The sequence below is a fragment of the Gigantopelta aegis genome, chromosome 11 (assembly GCF_016097555.1).
Source record: "Gigantopelta aegis isolate Gae_Host chromosome 11, Gae_host_genome, whole genome shotgun sequence".
Taxonomy (NCBI): Eukaryota; Metazoa; Mollusca; class Gastropoda; order Neomphalida; family Peltospiridae; genus Gigantopelta; species Gigantopelta aegis.
Genome location: NC_054709.1, coordinates 11,347,185 through 11,363,972, shown reverse-complemented (window position 1 = coordinate 11,363,972; position 16,788 = coordinate 11,347,185). Strand labels below are relative to the sequence as shown.

The 16,788-nt window shown below is 37.4% G+C and overlaps 1 protein-coding gene across 1 annotated transcript in view; it reads left to right on the top strand.

Annotated features, from left to right (window-relative positions):
* Positions 1-16,307, top strand: part of LOC121385546 (unconventional myosin-Ib-like) — a 94,338-nt gene extending 78,031 nt beyond the window's left edge. Inside the window, exons 21-30 of the mRNA XM_041516258.1 lie at positions 1,305-1,454; positions 2,162-2,230; positions 3,603-3,689; positions 4,620-4,781; positions 5,510-5,641; positions 8,093-8,205; positions 9,900-10,035; positions 10,314-10,472; positions 10,803-10,936; positions 11,835-16,307. Of these exons, the coding sequence (XP_041372192.1) occupies positions 1,305-1,454; positions 2,162-2,230; positions 3,603-3,689; positions 4,620-4,781; positions 5,510-5,641; positions 8,093-8,205; positions 9,900-10,035; positions 10,314-10,472; positions 10,803-10,936; positions 11,835-11,961 (1,269 nt within the window). The 3' untranslated portion in view covers positions 11,962-16,307. The remainder of the gene's footprint in view (positions 1-1,304; positions 1,455-2,161; positions 2,231-3,602; positions 3,690-4,619; positions 4,782-5,509; positions 5,642-8,092; positions 8,206-9,899; positions 10,036-10,313; positions 10,473-10,802; positions 10,937-11,834) is intronic.
* The last annotated feature ends 481 nt before the right edge of the window (positions 16,308-16,788 follow it).

Genomic DNA, 16,788 nt, shown 5'->3' with positions numbered 1-16,788 from the left:
CCTTTAACACTGGCTTACATAGCACCCGACATGTTGTCTTCAGAGGAAACATAATACATCTTTCCATTAGCAGCAAGGGATCTTTTATATGCACTTTTATATCCACATACAGAACAGTACATACCATGACCTTTGATATAACAGTCAGTTGGCACTGGTTGGAGGGGCGGGACGTAGCCCAGTGGTCAAGTGCTCGCCTTATGTGCTGTCGGTCTGGGATCAATCCCCGTCGGGATTTCCTCTCTAAGACCATACATCGAAATTACTAAATGTTTGACATCCAATAGCCGATGATTAATAAATCAACGTGCTCTAGTGGTGTCATTAAACAAAACAAACTTTTAGCATTTCGATCACCATCGATGGGCCCTTTAGGCTATTTCCCATTCCAGCCAGTGCACATCGACTGGTTTATCAAAGACCATGGTATGTCCTGTCCTGTCTGTAGGTTGGTACATATAAAAGGACACTTGCTTCTAGTTGAACAGTGTAGCAGGTTTTCTCTCTTAGAATATATGTCTAATTACCAAATGTTTGACATCCAATAGCCGATGATTGATAAATGAATGTGCTCTAGTGGTGTTGTTAAATGAAACAATTTTTAAACTGAAGACAATGTATCAAATGGTAGACATCCAATGATTAATAAATAAATGTGCTCTAGTGGTGTCGATAAACAAAACAAACTTTTAAATGAAGATTATGTGTCATAATTACCAAATGTTTAATAAATAAATGTGCTCTAGTGGTATCGATAAACAAAACAAACTTTTAAATGAAGACTATGTGTCATAATTACCAAATGTTTAATAAATCAATGTGCTCTAGTGGTGTCGTTAAACAAAACAAACTCTAACTTTAAAGAACCTGTTCCAAGTTTCCTACCATTAATTGTTAAGATGGTTCTGATTAACAAAGCCTTTTTACTGACTAAAGAGTTAAATACCATGTGAAAAAACCTTGATATTTCATTTCCATGCTTATATCCAAGTAGGGTTCAAGCACACTGTCCTGGGCACACCTCAGCTATCTGGGATGTCTGTCCAGGACAGTGGGTTATTTGTTAGTTAGACAGAAAAGGGTGTAGTGGTCTTACACCTACCCATTGAGCTCGTAAGAACTCGCTCTGGATTGGAGCTGGTACCAGACTGCGAACCCTGTACCGACCAGCCTGTAGTCCGATGGCTTAACCACTGCGCCACCGAGGCCGGTAAACCTTGTTAAGATCTTTTTTTAAATCCTGTTAGTATGAACGCTGTTGTTACGCATTCCTGTTCTGTACGTCGTGTTCTCATTGTTCACAGCTGTTTGACATGGAAGAGAAGCGTCGTGAAAAGATGCACTACTTGGCCACGCTCATTCAGAAGGTGTGGCGCGGCTGGCACCAGAAGACGAAGTACAAGAGAATGAGGGCGAGTCAAGTCGTCATCTCCGCTCAACTCAGGATGTACCTGGTAACGTTTTATTCATCTAGACTTTCTTACAGTCGTCAGTTTGTTAGAAACTTGTTAACATTCATTTTGTGTTATCATGTCAATTTCCACTCAACTCAGGATGTATCTGATAATGTTTTAATCATCTCGACTTATTACAGTCGTCAGCTTGTTAAAAACGTATTAACATTAATTTTTTGTTGTCATGTTAATTTCTGATCAACTCACAATGTACCGTGTAATGTCTTAATTTTAATCATCTTGACTTTCTTACAGTCGCCACCTTGTTAAAAATGTATAAACATTCATTTTGTGTTATCATGTCAATTTCCACTCAAGGTATTTTCCATTGAAAAACAATAAACAAAAGACACCATTTTGTCAAGAAATCTATTTGCTGTATTACACATCTGTTTCCGGTGAGTGCCGTGTGCAAAATGTTGGGAAATATGAATTGAGGAATGCACTAGATACAGTGTACAGTATGTCGACTGGCGTGACGTTGGGTGAGATATCTCGCCTGCAGTAGTCGGAAGGTTAAGATATCGGCTTTATTTTGCTCAGGTCATATGACGAATGCTGCTCTGCAGAGTCCAGTATCATTTGACATTCTAATCTTCGCAGGATAAATCCGATATCTTAAGACAGTAACCGGTTATTCTCTATATATCTGTATTATGTGCTTCCTGTTGCGCAATACACAACATCAAATTTTTTCTTTCTTTTAGGCTCGGAAGCTTTACCTGAAGAAAAAAGTGTCGACCGTCAAAATACAGTCCTACCTCCGTCGATGGATGGTTTGTATTATTTCTGTACTAGATGTAACCTGTGTTTGAGCTTGGGAAAGTTTAATTGGGATGACCGGTCTCAGTGGTGTTGTGGTTAAGCCATCGGACATAAAGGCTGGTAGGTACAGGGTTCACAGCCTGGTACCGGCCTCGGTGGTGTTGTGGTTAAGCCATCAGACATAAAGGCTGGTAGGTACTGGGTTCACAGCCCGGTACCGGCCTCGATGGTGTCATGGTTAAGCCATCGGACATAAAGGCTGGTAGGTACTGGGTTCGCAGCCCGGTACCGGCTCTTACCCAGAGCTAGCCCTGTGAGTCGTTAAAACTCACTCTACTGCAGAAAATGTTGCCAAATCATTGATTTATTCTTCAATGAGTGCAAAAATCCAGTTATTATCTAATAATATAACAATTATTTCATAAAATTTATTCGTCAAATGAAAATAAAATTGCGAACTTGGCAATTGCAAGAGCTAGCCCTGACTCAGTGGGTAGGTACCGGCCTCAATGGCATCATGGTTAGGCCATCGGTCTACAGGCTGATAGGTACTGGGTTCGGATCCCAGTCGAGGCATGGGATTTATGTATACATTATATAAGCATTTATTTTCATTCCAAAATTGAGAACATTTCTGTCTCAGTTTTTTGCTATCTGACTGTAGTAGCAGTCTGAACAGGTGTTCCAAAAGGTCAGTGCACAATATTACAAAATAACGGGTCAATTTCAGCCAGTCGAAGGCTTACTATTGAAAAATACAATTTGTTTTAATTCTTCCCCAATTACTAGAAGTGAAAATGTAAACCACAATATATGTCACAGTTAGGAACTTTAGTGGATGGTGATGAAGGAACTCTCACCTGGAAGTGAACTGTGTAGAGAGACCTTAATTGACAAAGATGGCAGCTTCCATTGTCATTGTATTTATGGAATTCATCTTTGTACATGATATTTAGCGTGATGTGTTTATGATAGTTGACTGGAGCTGATCACAAAAAGATCTTTGCAAAATGTGACATCGAGTAAGTACAAGTTCACCACGACTGGTATATCAAAGGTCGTGGTATGTGCTATCCTGTCTGTGGAATGGTGCATATAAAAGATCCCTTGCCACTAATAGAAAAATGTAGCAGCTTTCCTCTCCAAGAATATGTTAAAATTACCAAATGTTTGACATCCAACTGTCGATGATTAATGATCAATGGGCTCTAGTGGTGTCGTTAAACAAAACACACTTTAACTGATTAAAACTTCCTAAAGCAATGTGACACTAGTCTGCTAGCCTTTAATTAAAAAAAATATATATAAATTTAAAAAAAAAAAAAAACAACTAATAATTTTGTTAAGTATATTAGTGTGGGTTTTTTTTATATTGTTTAACAGGCTCAGCAGTTGTTGAAGGAGCTGAAACGGAAGGCTCTCGTGTTGTGGGCTGTCGGCGTCATTCACAAGAATTTCCTCGGTTGGCAGGTATTTAACGCTTTAAAAAACACGTTGTGGGTCGTAAAACTGGAATTCTCTCAAAACTGAAGGTTTTTTATTATCCTTTTTTTGCATATCGGTACAGAACAGAAGCTGTCTAAAGTGGATACCCCTTTAAAACTGGACTTTTCTTTTTACATATCACTACAGAACAGAAGCTGTCTAAACTGGATACCCCTATAAAACCGGACTTTTTTTTACATATCGTTACAGAATAGAAGCTGTCTAAACGGGATACCCCTATAAAACAGGATGGTTTTTTTTACTTGATCCTTTTTGACATATTGCTACATGGTATTGTGCCATAATGGTGAAACATTCAGACTAATAATTAATTAATTGCATGTCTATTGGGTTTTTTTTGGGGGGGAGGGGTTTGGGGGGGATGTATCCCAGTGGTAAAGCGCTCACTAGTTGGTTTGAGATCGATCCCTGCCGGTTTGCCCATTCGGCTATTTCTCGTTCCAGCCAGTGCACCATGACTGGTATATCAAAGGCTGTGGTATGTGTCGTCCTATATGTGGGATGGTACATATGAAAGATCCCTTGCTACTGATAGTAAAACGAAGCAGGTTTCCTCTCTAAGACTATATGTCAAAATTACCAAAATGTTTGACATCCAATAGCCGATGATTTAATAAATCAATGTGCTCTAGTTGTGACATTAAACAAAACAAACAAACTTCACTGTAAGACTATATAAGTCAGAATTGCCAAATGTTTGACATCCAATAGCCAATGATTCATAAATCAATGTGCTCTAGTGGTGTTGTTAAACAAAACAAACTTCTTCTTTTCTGAGACTATGTTAGAATGACCAAATGTTTGTCACCCAATAGCCGATGATTAATAAATGAATGTGCTCTAGTTGTGTCGTTAAACAAGACAAACTTTAGTTGCATGTCTACTGTTTTTCAGGCTAGAATGAAGGTAAAGCAGATTCGCACGGAGAGGCGACGAGACTGGGCTGTGTCCGTCATACACAAGTATTTTGTCGGCTGGCAAGTGCGCAAGCAATACCACAACCAGTTCAGGAGGGTCGCAGGGCCCAAGGTTGCCAGATTCTTCGTATTAGCTCTGGTAAGGAAAAGGAATAACTTTTTAGGGTGTAATACCACCAAATCAAATCCCACAGATGACAATAGTAACATACACATGTATGTGGCAGGACTTCAAAAATCACTTTTTAGGATGTATACCACCAAATCAAATCCCACAGATGACAATAGTAACATTTGGCAGGACTTCAAAAATCACTTTTTAGGATGTATACCACCAAATCAAATCCCACAGACGACAATAGTAACATATGTGGCAGGACTTCAAAAGTTATGTGCACCTCGAACTTTGACCCAGCCAGATGTTATTTGGTTTAGCAATACCTACACTGTATCACAACAGTTTTGCACTTTTTAAACTACAGCTGTTTACTTATTTTGACATTTGAGAGAGTGAGTGAGTGAGTGAGTGTGAGTGAGTGAGTGTGAGTGAGTGAGCGAGTGAGTGAGTGAGAGAAGAATGGATGGACGGATGGAGGGAGGGAAGTAGGTAGGTAATAGAGGGAGAGTGAGCAGAAGAGGGGAAGAAAAACGAGATATTGAGAAAGGAGGAGTGAGAGATAGTGAGAGAGGGAGAGAGAGAGTGGTAAAGAGATATGAAGAAAGAAAGAAATAGTTATAGTAAGATGCTTCTTGAAATGATGTCAGCAAGTCAATTTTAACACTATAGATAGATAGCCCATTAAGAATCATAATAAAGCATCTTAGTTTATTTTTCTATTGTATTTTTTAATTTTTAATTTTTCATAGAAAAAGAAATTCTTGTTGGATTTGAAGGACAAGTTGCCCTCGATATCTCCAGTCTGCAATGATTGGCCGAAATGTTCGGGTCGATTTAAAAACGCGTCGGAGGAGTTGAGGAAAATATACCATAGGTGGCGAGTAAGTTGTGCCTTTGTCTCAAAGTAATAACAAAAAAATGAATGATTGAATATTTAACGACACCCCAGAACGAAAAATACATCGGCTATTGGGTGTCAAACTATGGTAATGGGAAAAACAAAGTGACAAAGGAATAACAATGCACAGTTTTGTTTCAGATTTGTGTCAGTGTCTGCTGTTATGTTTGGAAATGTCTAAACCACTGTATTTATCATGAATTAGATGGGACTGGACCTAGCCCAGGGGTGAAGTGTTCGCTTGATGTTGTGTGATCGGTCTTGGTTCAATCTCAGTCGGTGGGCCCATTGGGCTATTTCTCGTTCCAGCCAGTACACCACGACCGGTATATCAAAGGCTGTGGTATGTGCTATCCTGTCGTGGGATTTTGCATATAAAAGATCTTGTTACTAATGGAAAAATGTAGCAGTTTCCTGTTTAAGACTCCATGTCAGAATTACCACTTGTTTGACATCCAACAGCCGATAATTAATAAATCAATGTTCTCTAGTTGTGTCGTTAAACAAAACAAAGAAACTTTACTGTAAGACTGTATGTCAAAATTACCAAATGCTTGACATCTAAAAGCCAATGATTAATAAATCAATGTGCTCTAGTGGTGTCGTTAAACAAAAATAAACTTTAACTTTATTACAATACCTGGATGTAACTCGGTGCTAGAGTATTTGACTGAGCTATGAATGTTCATTGGATCAATCCGTCTTGATGGGCTCTGTAAACCGGAATTTCCTGTAAACTGGAATTCCCTCAAAACCGGACCCTCTGTAAACCGGAATTCCCTCAAAACTGGACCCTCTGTAAACTGGAATTCCCTCAAAACCGGACCCTCTGTAAACCGGAATTCCCTCAAAACCGGACCCTCTGTAAACTGGAATTTCCTCAAAACCGGACCCTCTGTAAACCGGAATTCCCTCAAAACTGGACCCTCTGTAAACCGGAATTCCCTCAAAACTGGACCATCTATAAACCGGAATTCCCTCAAAACCGGACCCTCTGTAAGCCAGAATTTCCTCAAAACCGGACATTTTTCGCAGCCCCCTTTTCAATATCTGTACAGAAGAGAACCTCTCTAAACCAGATACCTCTTAAAATTTGACTTTTTACTTAGTCCCAAGGGTTCCGCTTTAAAGGGATTTCACTGTATGTCAAATTTGTTTGTTCCGGTTAGGTCTCACTACACAGATCACTTCCGGGTGACAGTTCATTCATCACGGTCCACTATAGTTCCTAATTGGGACACATGTTATGGGTCACATATTCACTTCTAGCAAATGGTGAAGAATTAAAACAATATGTATGTTTAATGGTAAGCCTTCTGGCTGTATTTTGCCCATGTTATTTTATAATATTGTGCATCGACCTTTTGGGACATGGGTATATAGCGCAAGTGACAGCCGGAGTGAATCGGTTAATGAACCACCTATTCGGACCGGTACTACAGCCAGATGCGGTCATATAGCAAAAAACTGAGACGGAAATGTTCTCAATTTTGGAGTGAAAATAAATGCTTATATAATGTATGTTTGCAATGGTGTATATTGTTAGTGCCAACGAGAACCCAACATGCACTTCTTTAGTAGTACTCTCAGAATGATTAATTGTCTAGATTGGTTAGTCTGTGGCCTGGATAACTGAATGATTAATTGTCTAGATTGGTTAGTCTGTGGCCTGGATAACTGAATGATTAATTGTCTAGATTGGTTAGTCTGTGGCCTGGATAACTGAAAGGCAGATCTTAGAAACACAGCTTAACACTGGCCTCATTGGTGGTGTCGTTGTGAAGCCATCGGACATAAGGCTGGTAGGTACAGGGTTCGCAGCCCAGTACCGGCTCCCACCCAGAGTGAGTTTTAATGACTCATTGGGTAGGTGTAAGACCACTACACCCTCTTCTCTCTCAGTAACCACTAACAACTAATAACTAACAGGGCTCACCCTGTACATTGCCAAATTAGCCAATTGCTAATTTTTATGCAAAATGGCTACAAAATTTAGTCTTTGGCTAATAAAATATTCCTCAAATTAACCACATTTTAATAAATTTCAAGAAAATGCTCAAGATTTCTCAAGATTGGCTAAACCAAAAAAATTTCCATTGTGAGCCCTGAACTAACCCACTGTCCTATTGACAGACAGCCCAGATAGCTGAGGTGTGTGTGCCCAGGACAGCGTGCTTGAACCTTAATTGGATATAATAACGAAAATAAGTTGAAATGAAAAAAAACCCAGTTTAACTCTGTCGATTAATTCGAACAGAAAAGCAAACATGCACCACACACATAAAATATGAAGTGATGTTTCCTCCCCCCTCCCCCCATCTTGGACACATCCACCTGGAAATTCAGAGGATGTGCCCAAGACAATTGTGCTTGAACCTTCAGTCGATTGTAAGCACGGGTCAAGTGGTTGATTGATTTAACTAATCTTTTTCAGTGTCGCAAGTATCGACAGCGCTTCGATTCCAACCCAAGTGCCGCGTTCAAGATGAAGGAGAAACAGGCAGCTAGCGAACTCTTCAAGAGTAGGAAAGATATTTACCCACACAGGTAGGCATCATTGATTACAGGTAGTTGTCATCGATTACAGGTAGGTGGTGTCATTGATTACAGGTAGTTGTCATCGATTACAGTTAGTTGTCATCGATTACAGGTACATGTAGGTGTCATTGATTACAGGTGGTTGTCATCGATTACAGGTGGTTGTCATTGATTACAGGTAGTTGTCATCGATTACAGGTGGTTGTCAACGATTACAGGTAGGCATGATTGATTATAGATAGGTGGTGTCATCGATTACAGGTAGTTGTCATCAATTACAGGTGGTTGTCATCGATTACAGGTGGATGTCATTGATTACAGGTAGTTGGTGTCATCGATTACAGGTAGTTGTCATTGATTACAGTTAGTTGTCATTGATTACAGGTGGTTGATATTGAATACATATAGGTGGTGTCATTGATTACAGGTAGGTGTCAGTGATTACAGGTAGATGTCATCGATTACAGGTCGTTGTCATCGATTACAGGTCGTTGTCATCGATTACAGGTAGTTGTCATTGATTACAGGTCATTGTAATCGATTACAGGTAGTTGTCATTTTGATTACAGGTAGTTGTCATCAATTACAGGTAGGTGTCGGTGATTACAGGTAGCTGTCAATGATTACAGGTAGGTGTCATTGATTACAGGTAGGTGTCATTGATTAGAGGTAGGTGTCTTAGATTACAGATAGTTGTCATTGATTACAGGTAGGTGGTGTCATTGATTACAGCTAGATAGTGTCATTAATTACTGACGTTCTAAAAATGTTGAACACCAGTCGAAATGATGTCATCATTGAGGTGGGATTTAGCTCAGTCAGTTGAGTGCTCGCTTGAGGTGCTTGCATCGCAGGATCGAACCACCTCGGTGAATCCATTCATCTGATTGGGGGTTTTCTCGTTCCAACCAGTGCATCACAACTGTTTAAAGGCCGTGGTTTGTCAGCTTTCCTGTCTGTGGGAAAGTGCACCTAAAAGATCCCTTGCTGCATTAGAAAAAATGTAGCGGGTTTCCTCTGATGATTCTTTTGATAACTACGAGAATTACCAAATGTTTGACATCCAATTATAGCCGATGATTAATTAACCAATGTGCTGTAATGGTGTTGTTAAACAAAACAAACTTTCATCTTTAAACTTTAATGTCGTTGAAGATGTTACGTCCCACTTGACGTTCTAGTGGGATGTAACACTTTGATACGAACCAAGGTATTTTTTACTGTGTGGGTAATAAAATGGTCATAAGTAATACCGTTATGTAAACTTGGTGACAGTTTTGCCAGTCGATTTATGTGAAGAAAAATCAGTGGGGTAAAATCTGTCTACACTGGTACCTTACCCTGTGTGGGGTGGGACGAAGCCCATTGGTAAAGCGCTCACCTGATGCGTGGTCGGTCTAGGATCGATCCTCATCTGTAACCCATTTAGCTATTTCCTCCTTCCAGCCAATGCACCACGACTGGTGTATGAAAGGCAGTGGTATGTGCTATGTTAAACTGTAATGAATTTAATGGCAATTTAATTATTAGTTGTTAAAGGTAAAATTAGCTATTTGTAGGTTTGTGACTACAAATAGTGTATGCTCAAACTGACAAAACCTGATCCGACATTGGTACATGATATGAAGAATCTTGAATTATTATTTTTTAAATCATGTTTTGAGTGTTCTGATTGATTGACCTTGTTTCTTTGTGACCTTCAGCGTGGGTCATCCATTCAAGGGCGACTACATTGATCTGAAGCTGAACCACAAGTGGCAGAAACTCAGCAAAAACAGCGTCGACGAAGATGTCGTGTTCGCCGACCTTGCCATGAAGGTCAACCGAGCTAATGGGAAAGTAAGTAATTTTTCTTTGACCTTGCCATGAAGTTCAGCCTAGCTAATGTGGAAAGTAAGTCATTTTTCTTTGTCTGACCTGTGGGATGGTGCATATAAAAGATCCCTTATTACTAATGTAGCAGGTTTCCTCTCTAAGATTATATGTTAGAATTACCAAATGTTTGACATCCAACAGCCGCTGATTAGTAATTCATTGCGCTCTAGAAGTTTTGTTAAACTTTCTCAAACATTTGTTGAACACTGCCTGAATTTGCGTTTTATGTCTCGTTGTTTCAGATGGTGCAGTTCCTGCTGGTGATGAGCACGGAGTCGATTCTGGTGATGGAGCACCGCACGATGATCATCAAGTACCGCATCCCCTTCGAGCAGATCACCGGCATCGCGCTCAGTCCCTACACCGACAAACTGGTCGTGTTCCACCTACAGAAACCTAAAGTGAGTCTCTCTCTATTGTGTCTCTGTTGCGGTCTTTTGTCTGTCTCTCTCTCCGTTTATCTATCTCTCTCTCTCTCTGGGTCTGTCTGTCTCTGTCTTGTCTCTCTCTCTCCCCCTCTTCCTTTCCCCCTCTTCCTCTTCCTCTCCCTCTCTCTCCATTGCCAGAAATCTAAAGTGAGGCAAAAATCTCACGAAAATTGCTAGCCCACAAGAGCCATCAGCAGAGCAAAAAGTCACCAGTAACTTTTTTTCTCAGCTGATCGCTCTTGTGTGAATTGAGCCGTTTTCAATTTAAGATCATTGTTTTATTTTAAATGTTTATTTTGACAGGAAAATGACGCCATTCTGTGCAGAAAGGGCGACTTCATCTTCAGCTGTGCTCACGTGGTAGAGCTCGTTGCCAAGGCGTATCTCGCCATCCAGAACCACGTGGGCAAACCGCCAGACGTAAAGATAGCGAACCAGTAAGAACTTCCAATGGTTTTTAAATGGGTGTTTTATATTGGGGGGTGGGGTGGATTTAGGTCAGTTGGTCGAGCACTCGCCTGAGGTGCTTTGCGTCGCAGGATCAAACTACCTCGGTGGATCATTCAACTGATTGGGTTTTTTCCTCATTCCAACCAGTGCACCACAACTGGTCAAAGGCCATGGTATGTGATTTCCTGTCTGTGGGGAGTGCATATAAAAAGATCCCTTGCTGCTAATGGAAAAATGTAGCAGGTTTCCTCTGATGACTACTACAGTAGCCGATTATTAATTAATCAATGTGCTCTAGTGGTGTCGTTAAACAAAACAAACTATAAATTTTATATACCTGGCTTTGATGTATTACCCTGTCCAGGCCATATCTTCCTTATTTCGTCTGCTCATCGAGTTTGAAATTATATTCTTTCGATTAATTTATCCTACTACACTGTGACAGTAAGCAGTATATTTTTATATTTCTCTAAAGTTCTACTAGTTAGAGATCTATATTGTATGTATGATAATTATCTTTTTTTCTTCTCTCATTGGATTTGTTACCTCTTGCAGATTTCAAGCAAACTTCAAAGGTATCAATGTAAAAATCATTTTCAAAAAAGTAACCCCAATGTGCAGAAAGATGGCTTCCTGAGGTTGTGTCGTTAAATAAACACACGTTCCTTTCCTTTTTTCTGGATGGTATATATATATATATATGCAGCAGAGTCATAGTTTATTTGAGACTTTGATTGTCATGTGCAATTGATCACAGATGCATACATCCAGATGTCTGTCTGCTATGCAAAATGGGTCGTGTGCCTGTTAAACCAATGAAAACCTGTGTTTCAAGAAACTGTTGCCCGTTTGTGCATCTCTCATTTGACTCATTACCTCTTGCAGGTTACAGGCCGATTTCAAAGGTCACAACGTAGACATCATTTTCAGAAAAGCCGACCCAAACGTGCAGAAGGACGGGATTTTGAGGTTGAGTCGCAAAGGAAACAAACTTGATGTATTTGAACCATGATTTTTAAAATTAAGAAAACAAAATCCAATACGAGAAGAACGGTGCAGAAAAAGGTATAGAAGAATCGCTGCATGATGCCTCATAAGAAAAATACGGAACTGTTGTCGCTGAACCATGCCAAAAAAAACAAATCATTGCATAATCCAGGACCTGATTGGTCAGTGTGGAGATGATCTCACTGTCGTCTGTTTCGATTGGCCAACGATCAACCAGTGGCTGAATTTGATTGGATAATAATTACCAGGAACGAATGGACGTTGATTGGTTTATGATTTATTACCTGTAGCAGGATTGGCCAATGATTACCGGGGAAAGAATTTGGTTACGGAACATTGATAACGGAATTTCATTTGTTAATCGGGATAAAACAAATTAATCTCATTCCTAACATACAAAGGTCTCATGATAAAATTTGGTTTTGGCAAAACGTATTGCCAACTGATTGAGTCATTTTGTCATAATTTGCAAAAATATAATGGTTTGGATTTCGCTGCATAATAAAAACTAACCAATCAAATATTAGCAACCTTAAAATGATTTTCTTATTAACTCATAACAAGTTGGCTATTACAGATTCTCAATCATGTGGTGTACTAAATATGACTAATACATTTATCATCAGCAACAAAAATGTAAGTTTCATGATCTTTGTTTTTCTACCAATGTTTTTTCATGGGTTGCTAATGTTTTGTGAATTTAGTGTAGTCATCATAATTTTGAACAGCCTTTCGGTTATATACGAGAGACCATCATAAATTTTGTAACATTTTGTAAGTTAGGTGTTAGATTATCATGAATTCTGTGATCGGATTGGTTGATGGTGATAGGACATTGTTATTATGAATGTCATTTTATGACCCGAGGTGAAAAGGTTATGAAATGGACGGGACCAGGATGTGATTGCAGATTATTTTCATATATATATTTTTTAGTTTTTATTATTTTAATTTTTTTAAATTATTATTATTATTTTATTTATTTTTTGCATATTTGTTACTAGTTTTAAAAAATTCTGATTTGTGTTCTTTTCTTTCTTTTTTTTAAATTTTTTGTTGAAGGTTTGGGTGTTTTGCTCTCATACTCTTTGTAACATGATATAGACATTTGATTTAATCTTGTGTAGCATACAGAACATGGACAATTTGCTGTTGACTGCAAACCTTTCCACAAGGGAAAAGTTAAGGATAAAATATGTTAGAAGCATTTTCACTCTATTTGGAGTGAAATAAGGTTTTCCAAACAACAGGGTGTGTATGCATCCTCACTCCTTCTGGAATCCACACCTGAAGAAATAACCAAATAAATAAATGTATATTTTAAATATTACTCGAGCAAAAACATGGTGCTGTTCTCAATGTAATAAGCTGTATTAAAGGATGAACATACATTAAATCCTCAGTAGTTGTTTTGTTCCCAGTATTTTGTCCTTGCGGTAAAGGTCATGGTCATGGCTGTTGATAAGGTCCCAGACGAGTTGAAGATTACAGTCATATTAGATAAACTCTGGTTTATAGTTCCTTTAATTTTGTTTTTAAACTTCTGCAGTTAAAATGTAACAATACACATTTATGCAGCAATTATTATATCGGTAAATCTGGAATAAACAGAGTTTTAATTACCGTACACAGATTACATTAGTAATTAATTAAAATGTTGAGGGTTTTGTTGCTGAATGTTTAATTGTTTATTGTTTGTTGGTTTTGTTTATTGTTTTTCTCCCAGTGTTCATAATTAAGATACTGTTGGGCTAATTCTTTTTAATTATTATTTTTTTTTTTTTTAATTCATTCTTCTTACTTATAAGTAGAAGTTTGCCCTTGATTGTTAATTAAAACTAATGCATTTTCATTTATCCACCATTTTTTATTTTAAAATTTATATATATATGTTGGTTTCATGAACCACATAAAATTGGATGCTTTAATTGTACAGTACATGCCATTTCCAATATTCTTTTCATTCCATAATTTTTTACCATAATCTTAAACCAAAATCAAAATATTTTAATTTTTATCCATCCTCCATCATACTTCTCAAAATTCCCCACGATTCATCAAATAAAACTGAACGATCTGATTGGCTGTCAGCGATTATTAAAGATCAGGTGATGCCTTTCAAAATGATGACATGGTTCGAGAGTAAATATTTCTCGACAAACGGTTTTCTCAGAAGACCTCATTTAATGGTGCCTTGGTTGATGTGCAACTTATGCAAGTGTTGAGAAAATGTATATGTCTTACAGGTTGTTTTTTTCATCTCGCGTTTACTAAGTTAAAAGGTGAGACAGAGGTATTACCTTTCCGACAGCTGTGGCATCATCAACGTTTGCATTAAAGGTTAACATTAACTGTGTAAGTCCTAGTTTAACGAACCTTGCATCTATGGATATTAATCACAGTGCACCAACTTTATTTTTTTTATGGTAGGTGAAACATTTAGTTCAGCGGAATTCTTGAATTAACATTAGTGGAATTAGTCACCGTACTTGAGAGATACTTTTGTGTGGATGGTTTTGCTTTGGGTTTTTTTTTTTTTTTTAACAAAATGCATAAATGTAAAAACCTTTTCTAAACTGAGACATAAATGATCACACCGTCTCAGTGTTTCATTATAATCCATATGTGTTTGAGCTTTCAATGAAATGAGAAAGATTGTTTATACAATATTTATCTTTTTCTTGTCAAAATAAAGTATTGTTATATTATACAATGGATTTTAAAATCTAACAAAAATATTACTTGTACCGGTACCGTAAGAATAAAAAAAAATTGTTTGTTTTTAAATCAAAATATAACCAACAATAGCACAAGACAGTTTTGTAATGATGTGTTGCTAGCCAGAGTAAATTCACAGTTGTAGACATATTCTAGAAACCATAATACATTAATCTGTTTTAATTTCGGTCCTTCCATTTTGTTTACTAGTATGTATTTGACATCACTAACGTCATGTCATTTTTGTATTGTATATTCCTGTTTATATGTTGAGTTGTTTTAATTACTATGCAATATTTATTACGTGTGTACAGTATTTGTCTGCTACTGAAGATAGCCAGCGCTTATCTTTGTTTTGTGAAAGTAGAGTTTGCCAGGATGGTGAGTTGCCTCCCCTTAGTGGGTGGAAGTAAGTGGTTTGTTCCCTTTGTTGTGTGGAAGAAGAGTGCCTTCAATACTGTGAAACCCATTTAATAAAACTGTAGACATTGACATTTTTCAGATATGAACTTTTTTTATTTATTTAATTATTATTATTATTTGTATTAATGTAAATGAAAACCCAGTCAGTGCTGTTAGTAGCCTAATTAACTCTATTGTCTTCGCAAAGATTTGATTTTGACAAAGATAATTTTAAAGACAATATCTTAAGATCTGAGAGAAAAAAGAAAGAGTTAAGTACTTTAATGCAAACACCTGTGTATTTTCTCTGATGTTACTAGATCTAGGAAATACTCTGTTTCCATAAATGTGTTCTATATGTTATTTACATGTTGGTTAAAACATTTAACGAAACTGGCAGTTTCACCTGCAGATAGTTACTCTTTTGTTTAAATATCATTAATGGATAAATTATGGTCTTCTTTTTTTCACCAAGGTTTATATGCATTTTACAATTGTTTCACTTTGATATATAATGGAGGGATGGGATATTGATATACAATGGATGACATGGGGGTGCATTGCCTTCCAATAAATATTACTTGTTACTTTTCAGTAGTTATGTTGTTGGTGTCAAAATGTATCTAATGCAATTTTATTCTCGTTTTTCTTCTAGTTTTTTTTTTTTTAAGGGGAAAGGGGGTATTTATATACTGGTAAAATTAATTTCAATATTTAACAAAAAACGTTTGGAGCAGACTTTATTTATGTATACACATGTTCAGAATTCAGGTTTTCTTGTTCTACCTATCAAGGATACCAGAAGTTTTATATATGTAAAAATAGTTTTTGTTTGTGGAAAGCTTATAATCAACTATCTTTGCTAACACCTTGGTAACATTAAAAATAATCAAATAGCTTCAAAGCATGTACAGAATTGATTGCATAACATTTGATGAGGAATAATGTAGTTTCATAAAGTTATTAGTTTCCTGGTCTAGTGAAACAGGCCAATGCTGTAAAGCATACAAAGATAAATTTATCTTCAAAATGCCTAAAGGTGTTTTGTTACCAAGGTGACAGCATTAATTAATTTCATCGAGCTACAGTGCTAATCAATAACCTGCATTTTTGTTAATACTATTCATCTGTGCATACAGCTGTTTTTTTAATTGTGTTCATCTATTAAGTGTCTGTATTATTATATGGATAACATTTAGTATCCAGAGTAAAAGTCATTTTAAAAAAGTATTTTTTTGTTTCGACTTTTGTGTTTCCTTAGAAGGCAGAATGTACTTCAGTTAGCATTTTCTGCTGAGGTGCCATTTTGCAAACATTCCTATCCTTTCTTCTCCTACTCTTAGACCAAGTATCATAATTACCATAATATGTTAGACACCTAATAGCCACCGATTTAACAATGTGCTGGGGTGTCATTAAACAAACATTCCTTTCCTTTCTTCTCTCACACTCTTAGACCAAGTGTCACAATTACCATGTTAGACACCCAATAGCCACTTATTAAACAATGTGCTGGGGTGTCATTACACAAACATTCCTTTCCTTTCTTCTCTTAAACTTTAGACCAAGTGTCACAATTACCATATGTTAAACACCTAATAGCCACTCATTAAACAAACATTCCTTTCCTTTCTTCTCTCACACTCTTAGACCAAGTGTCACAATTACCATATGTTAGACACCTAATGGCCACTGATTAAACAATGTGCTG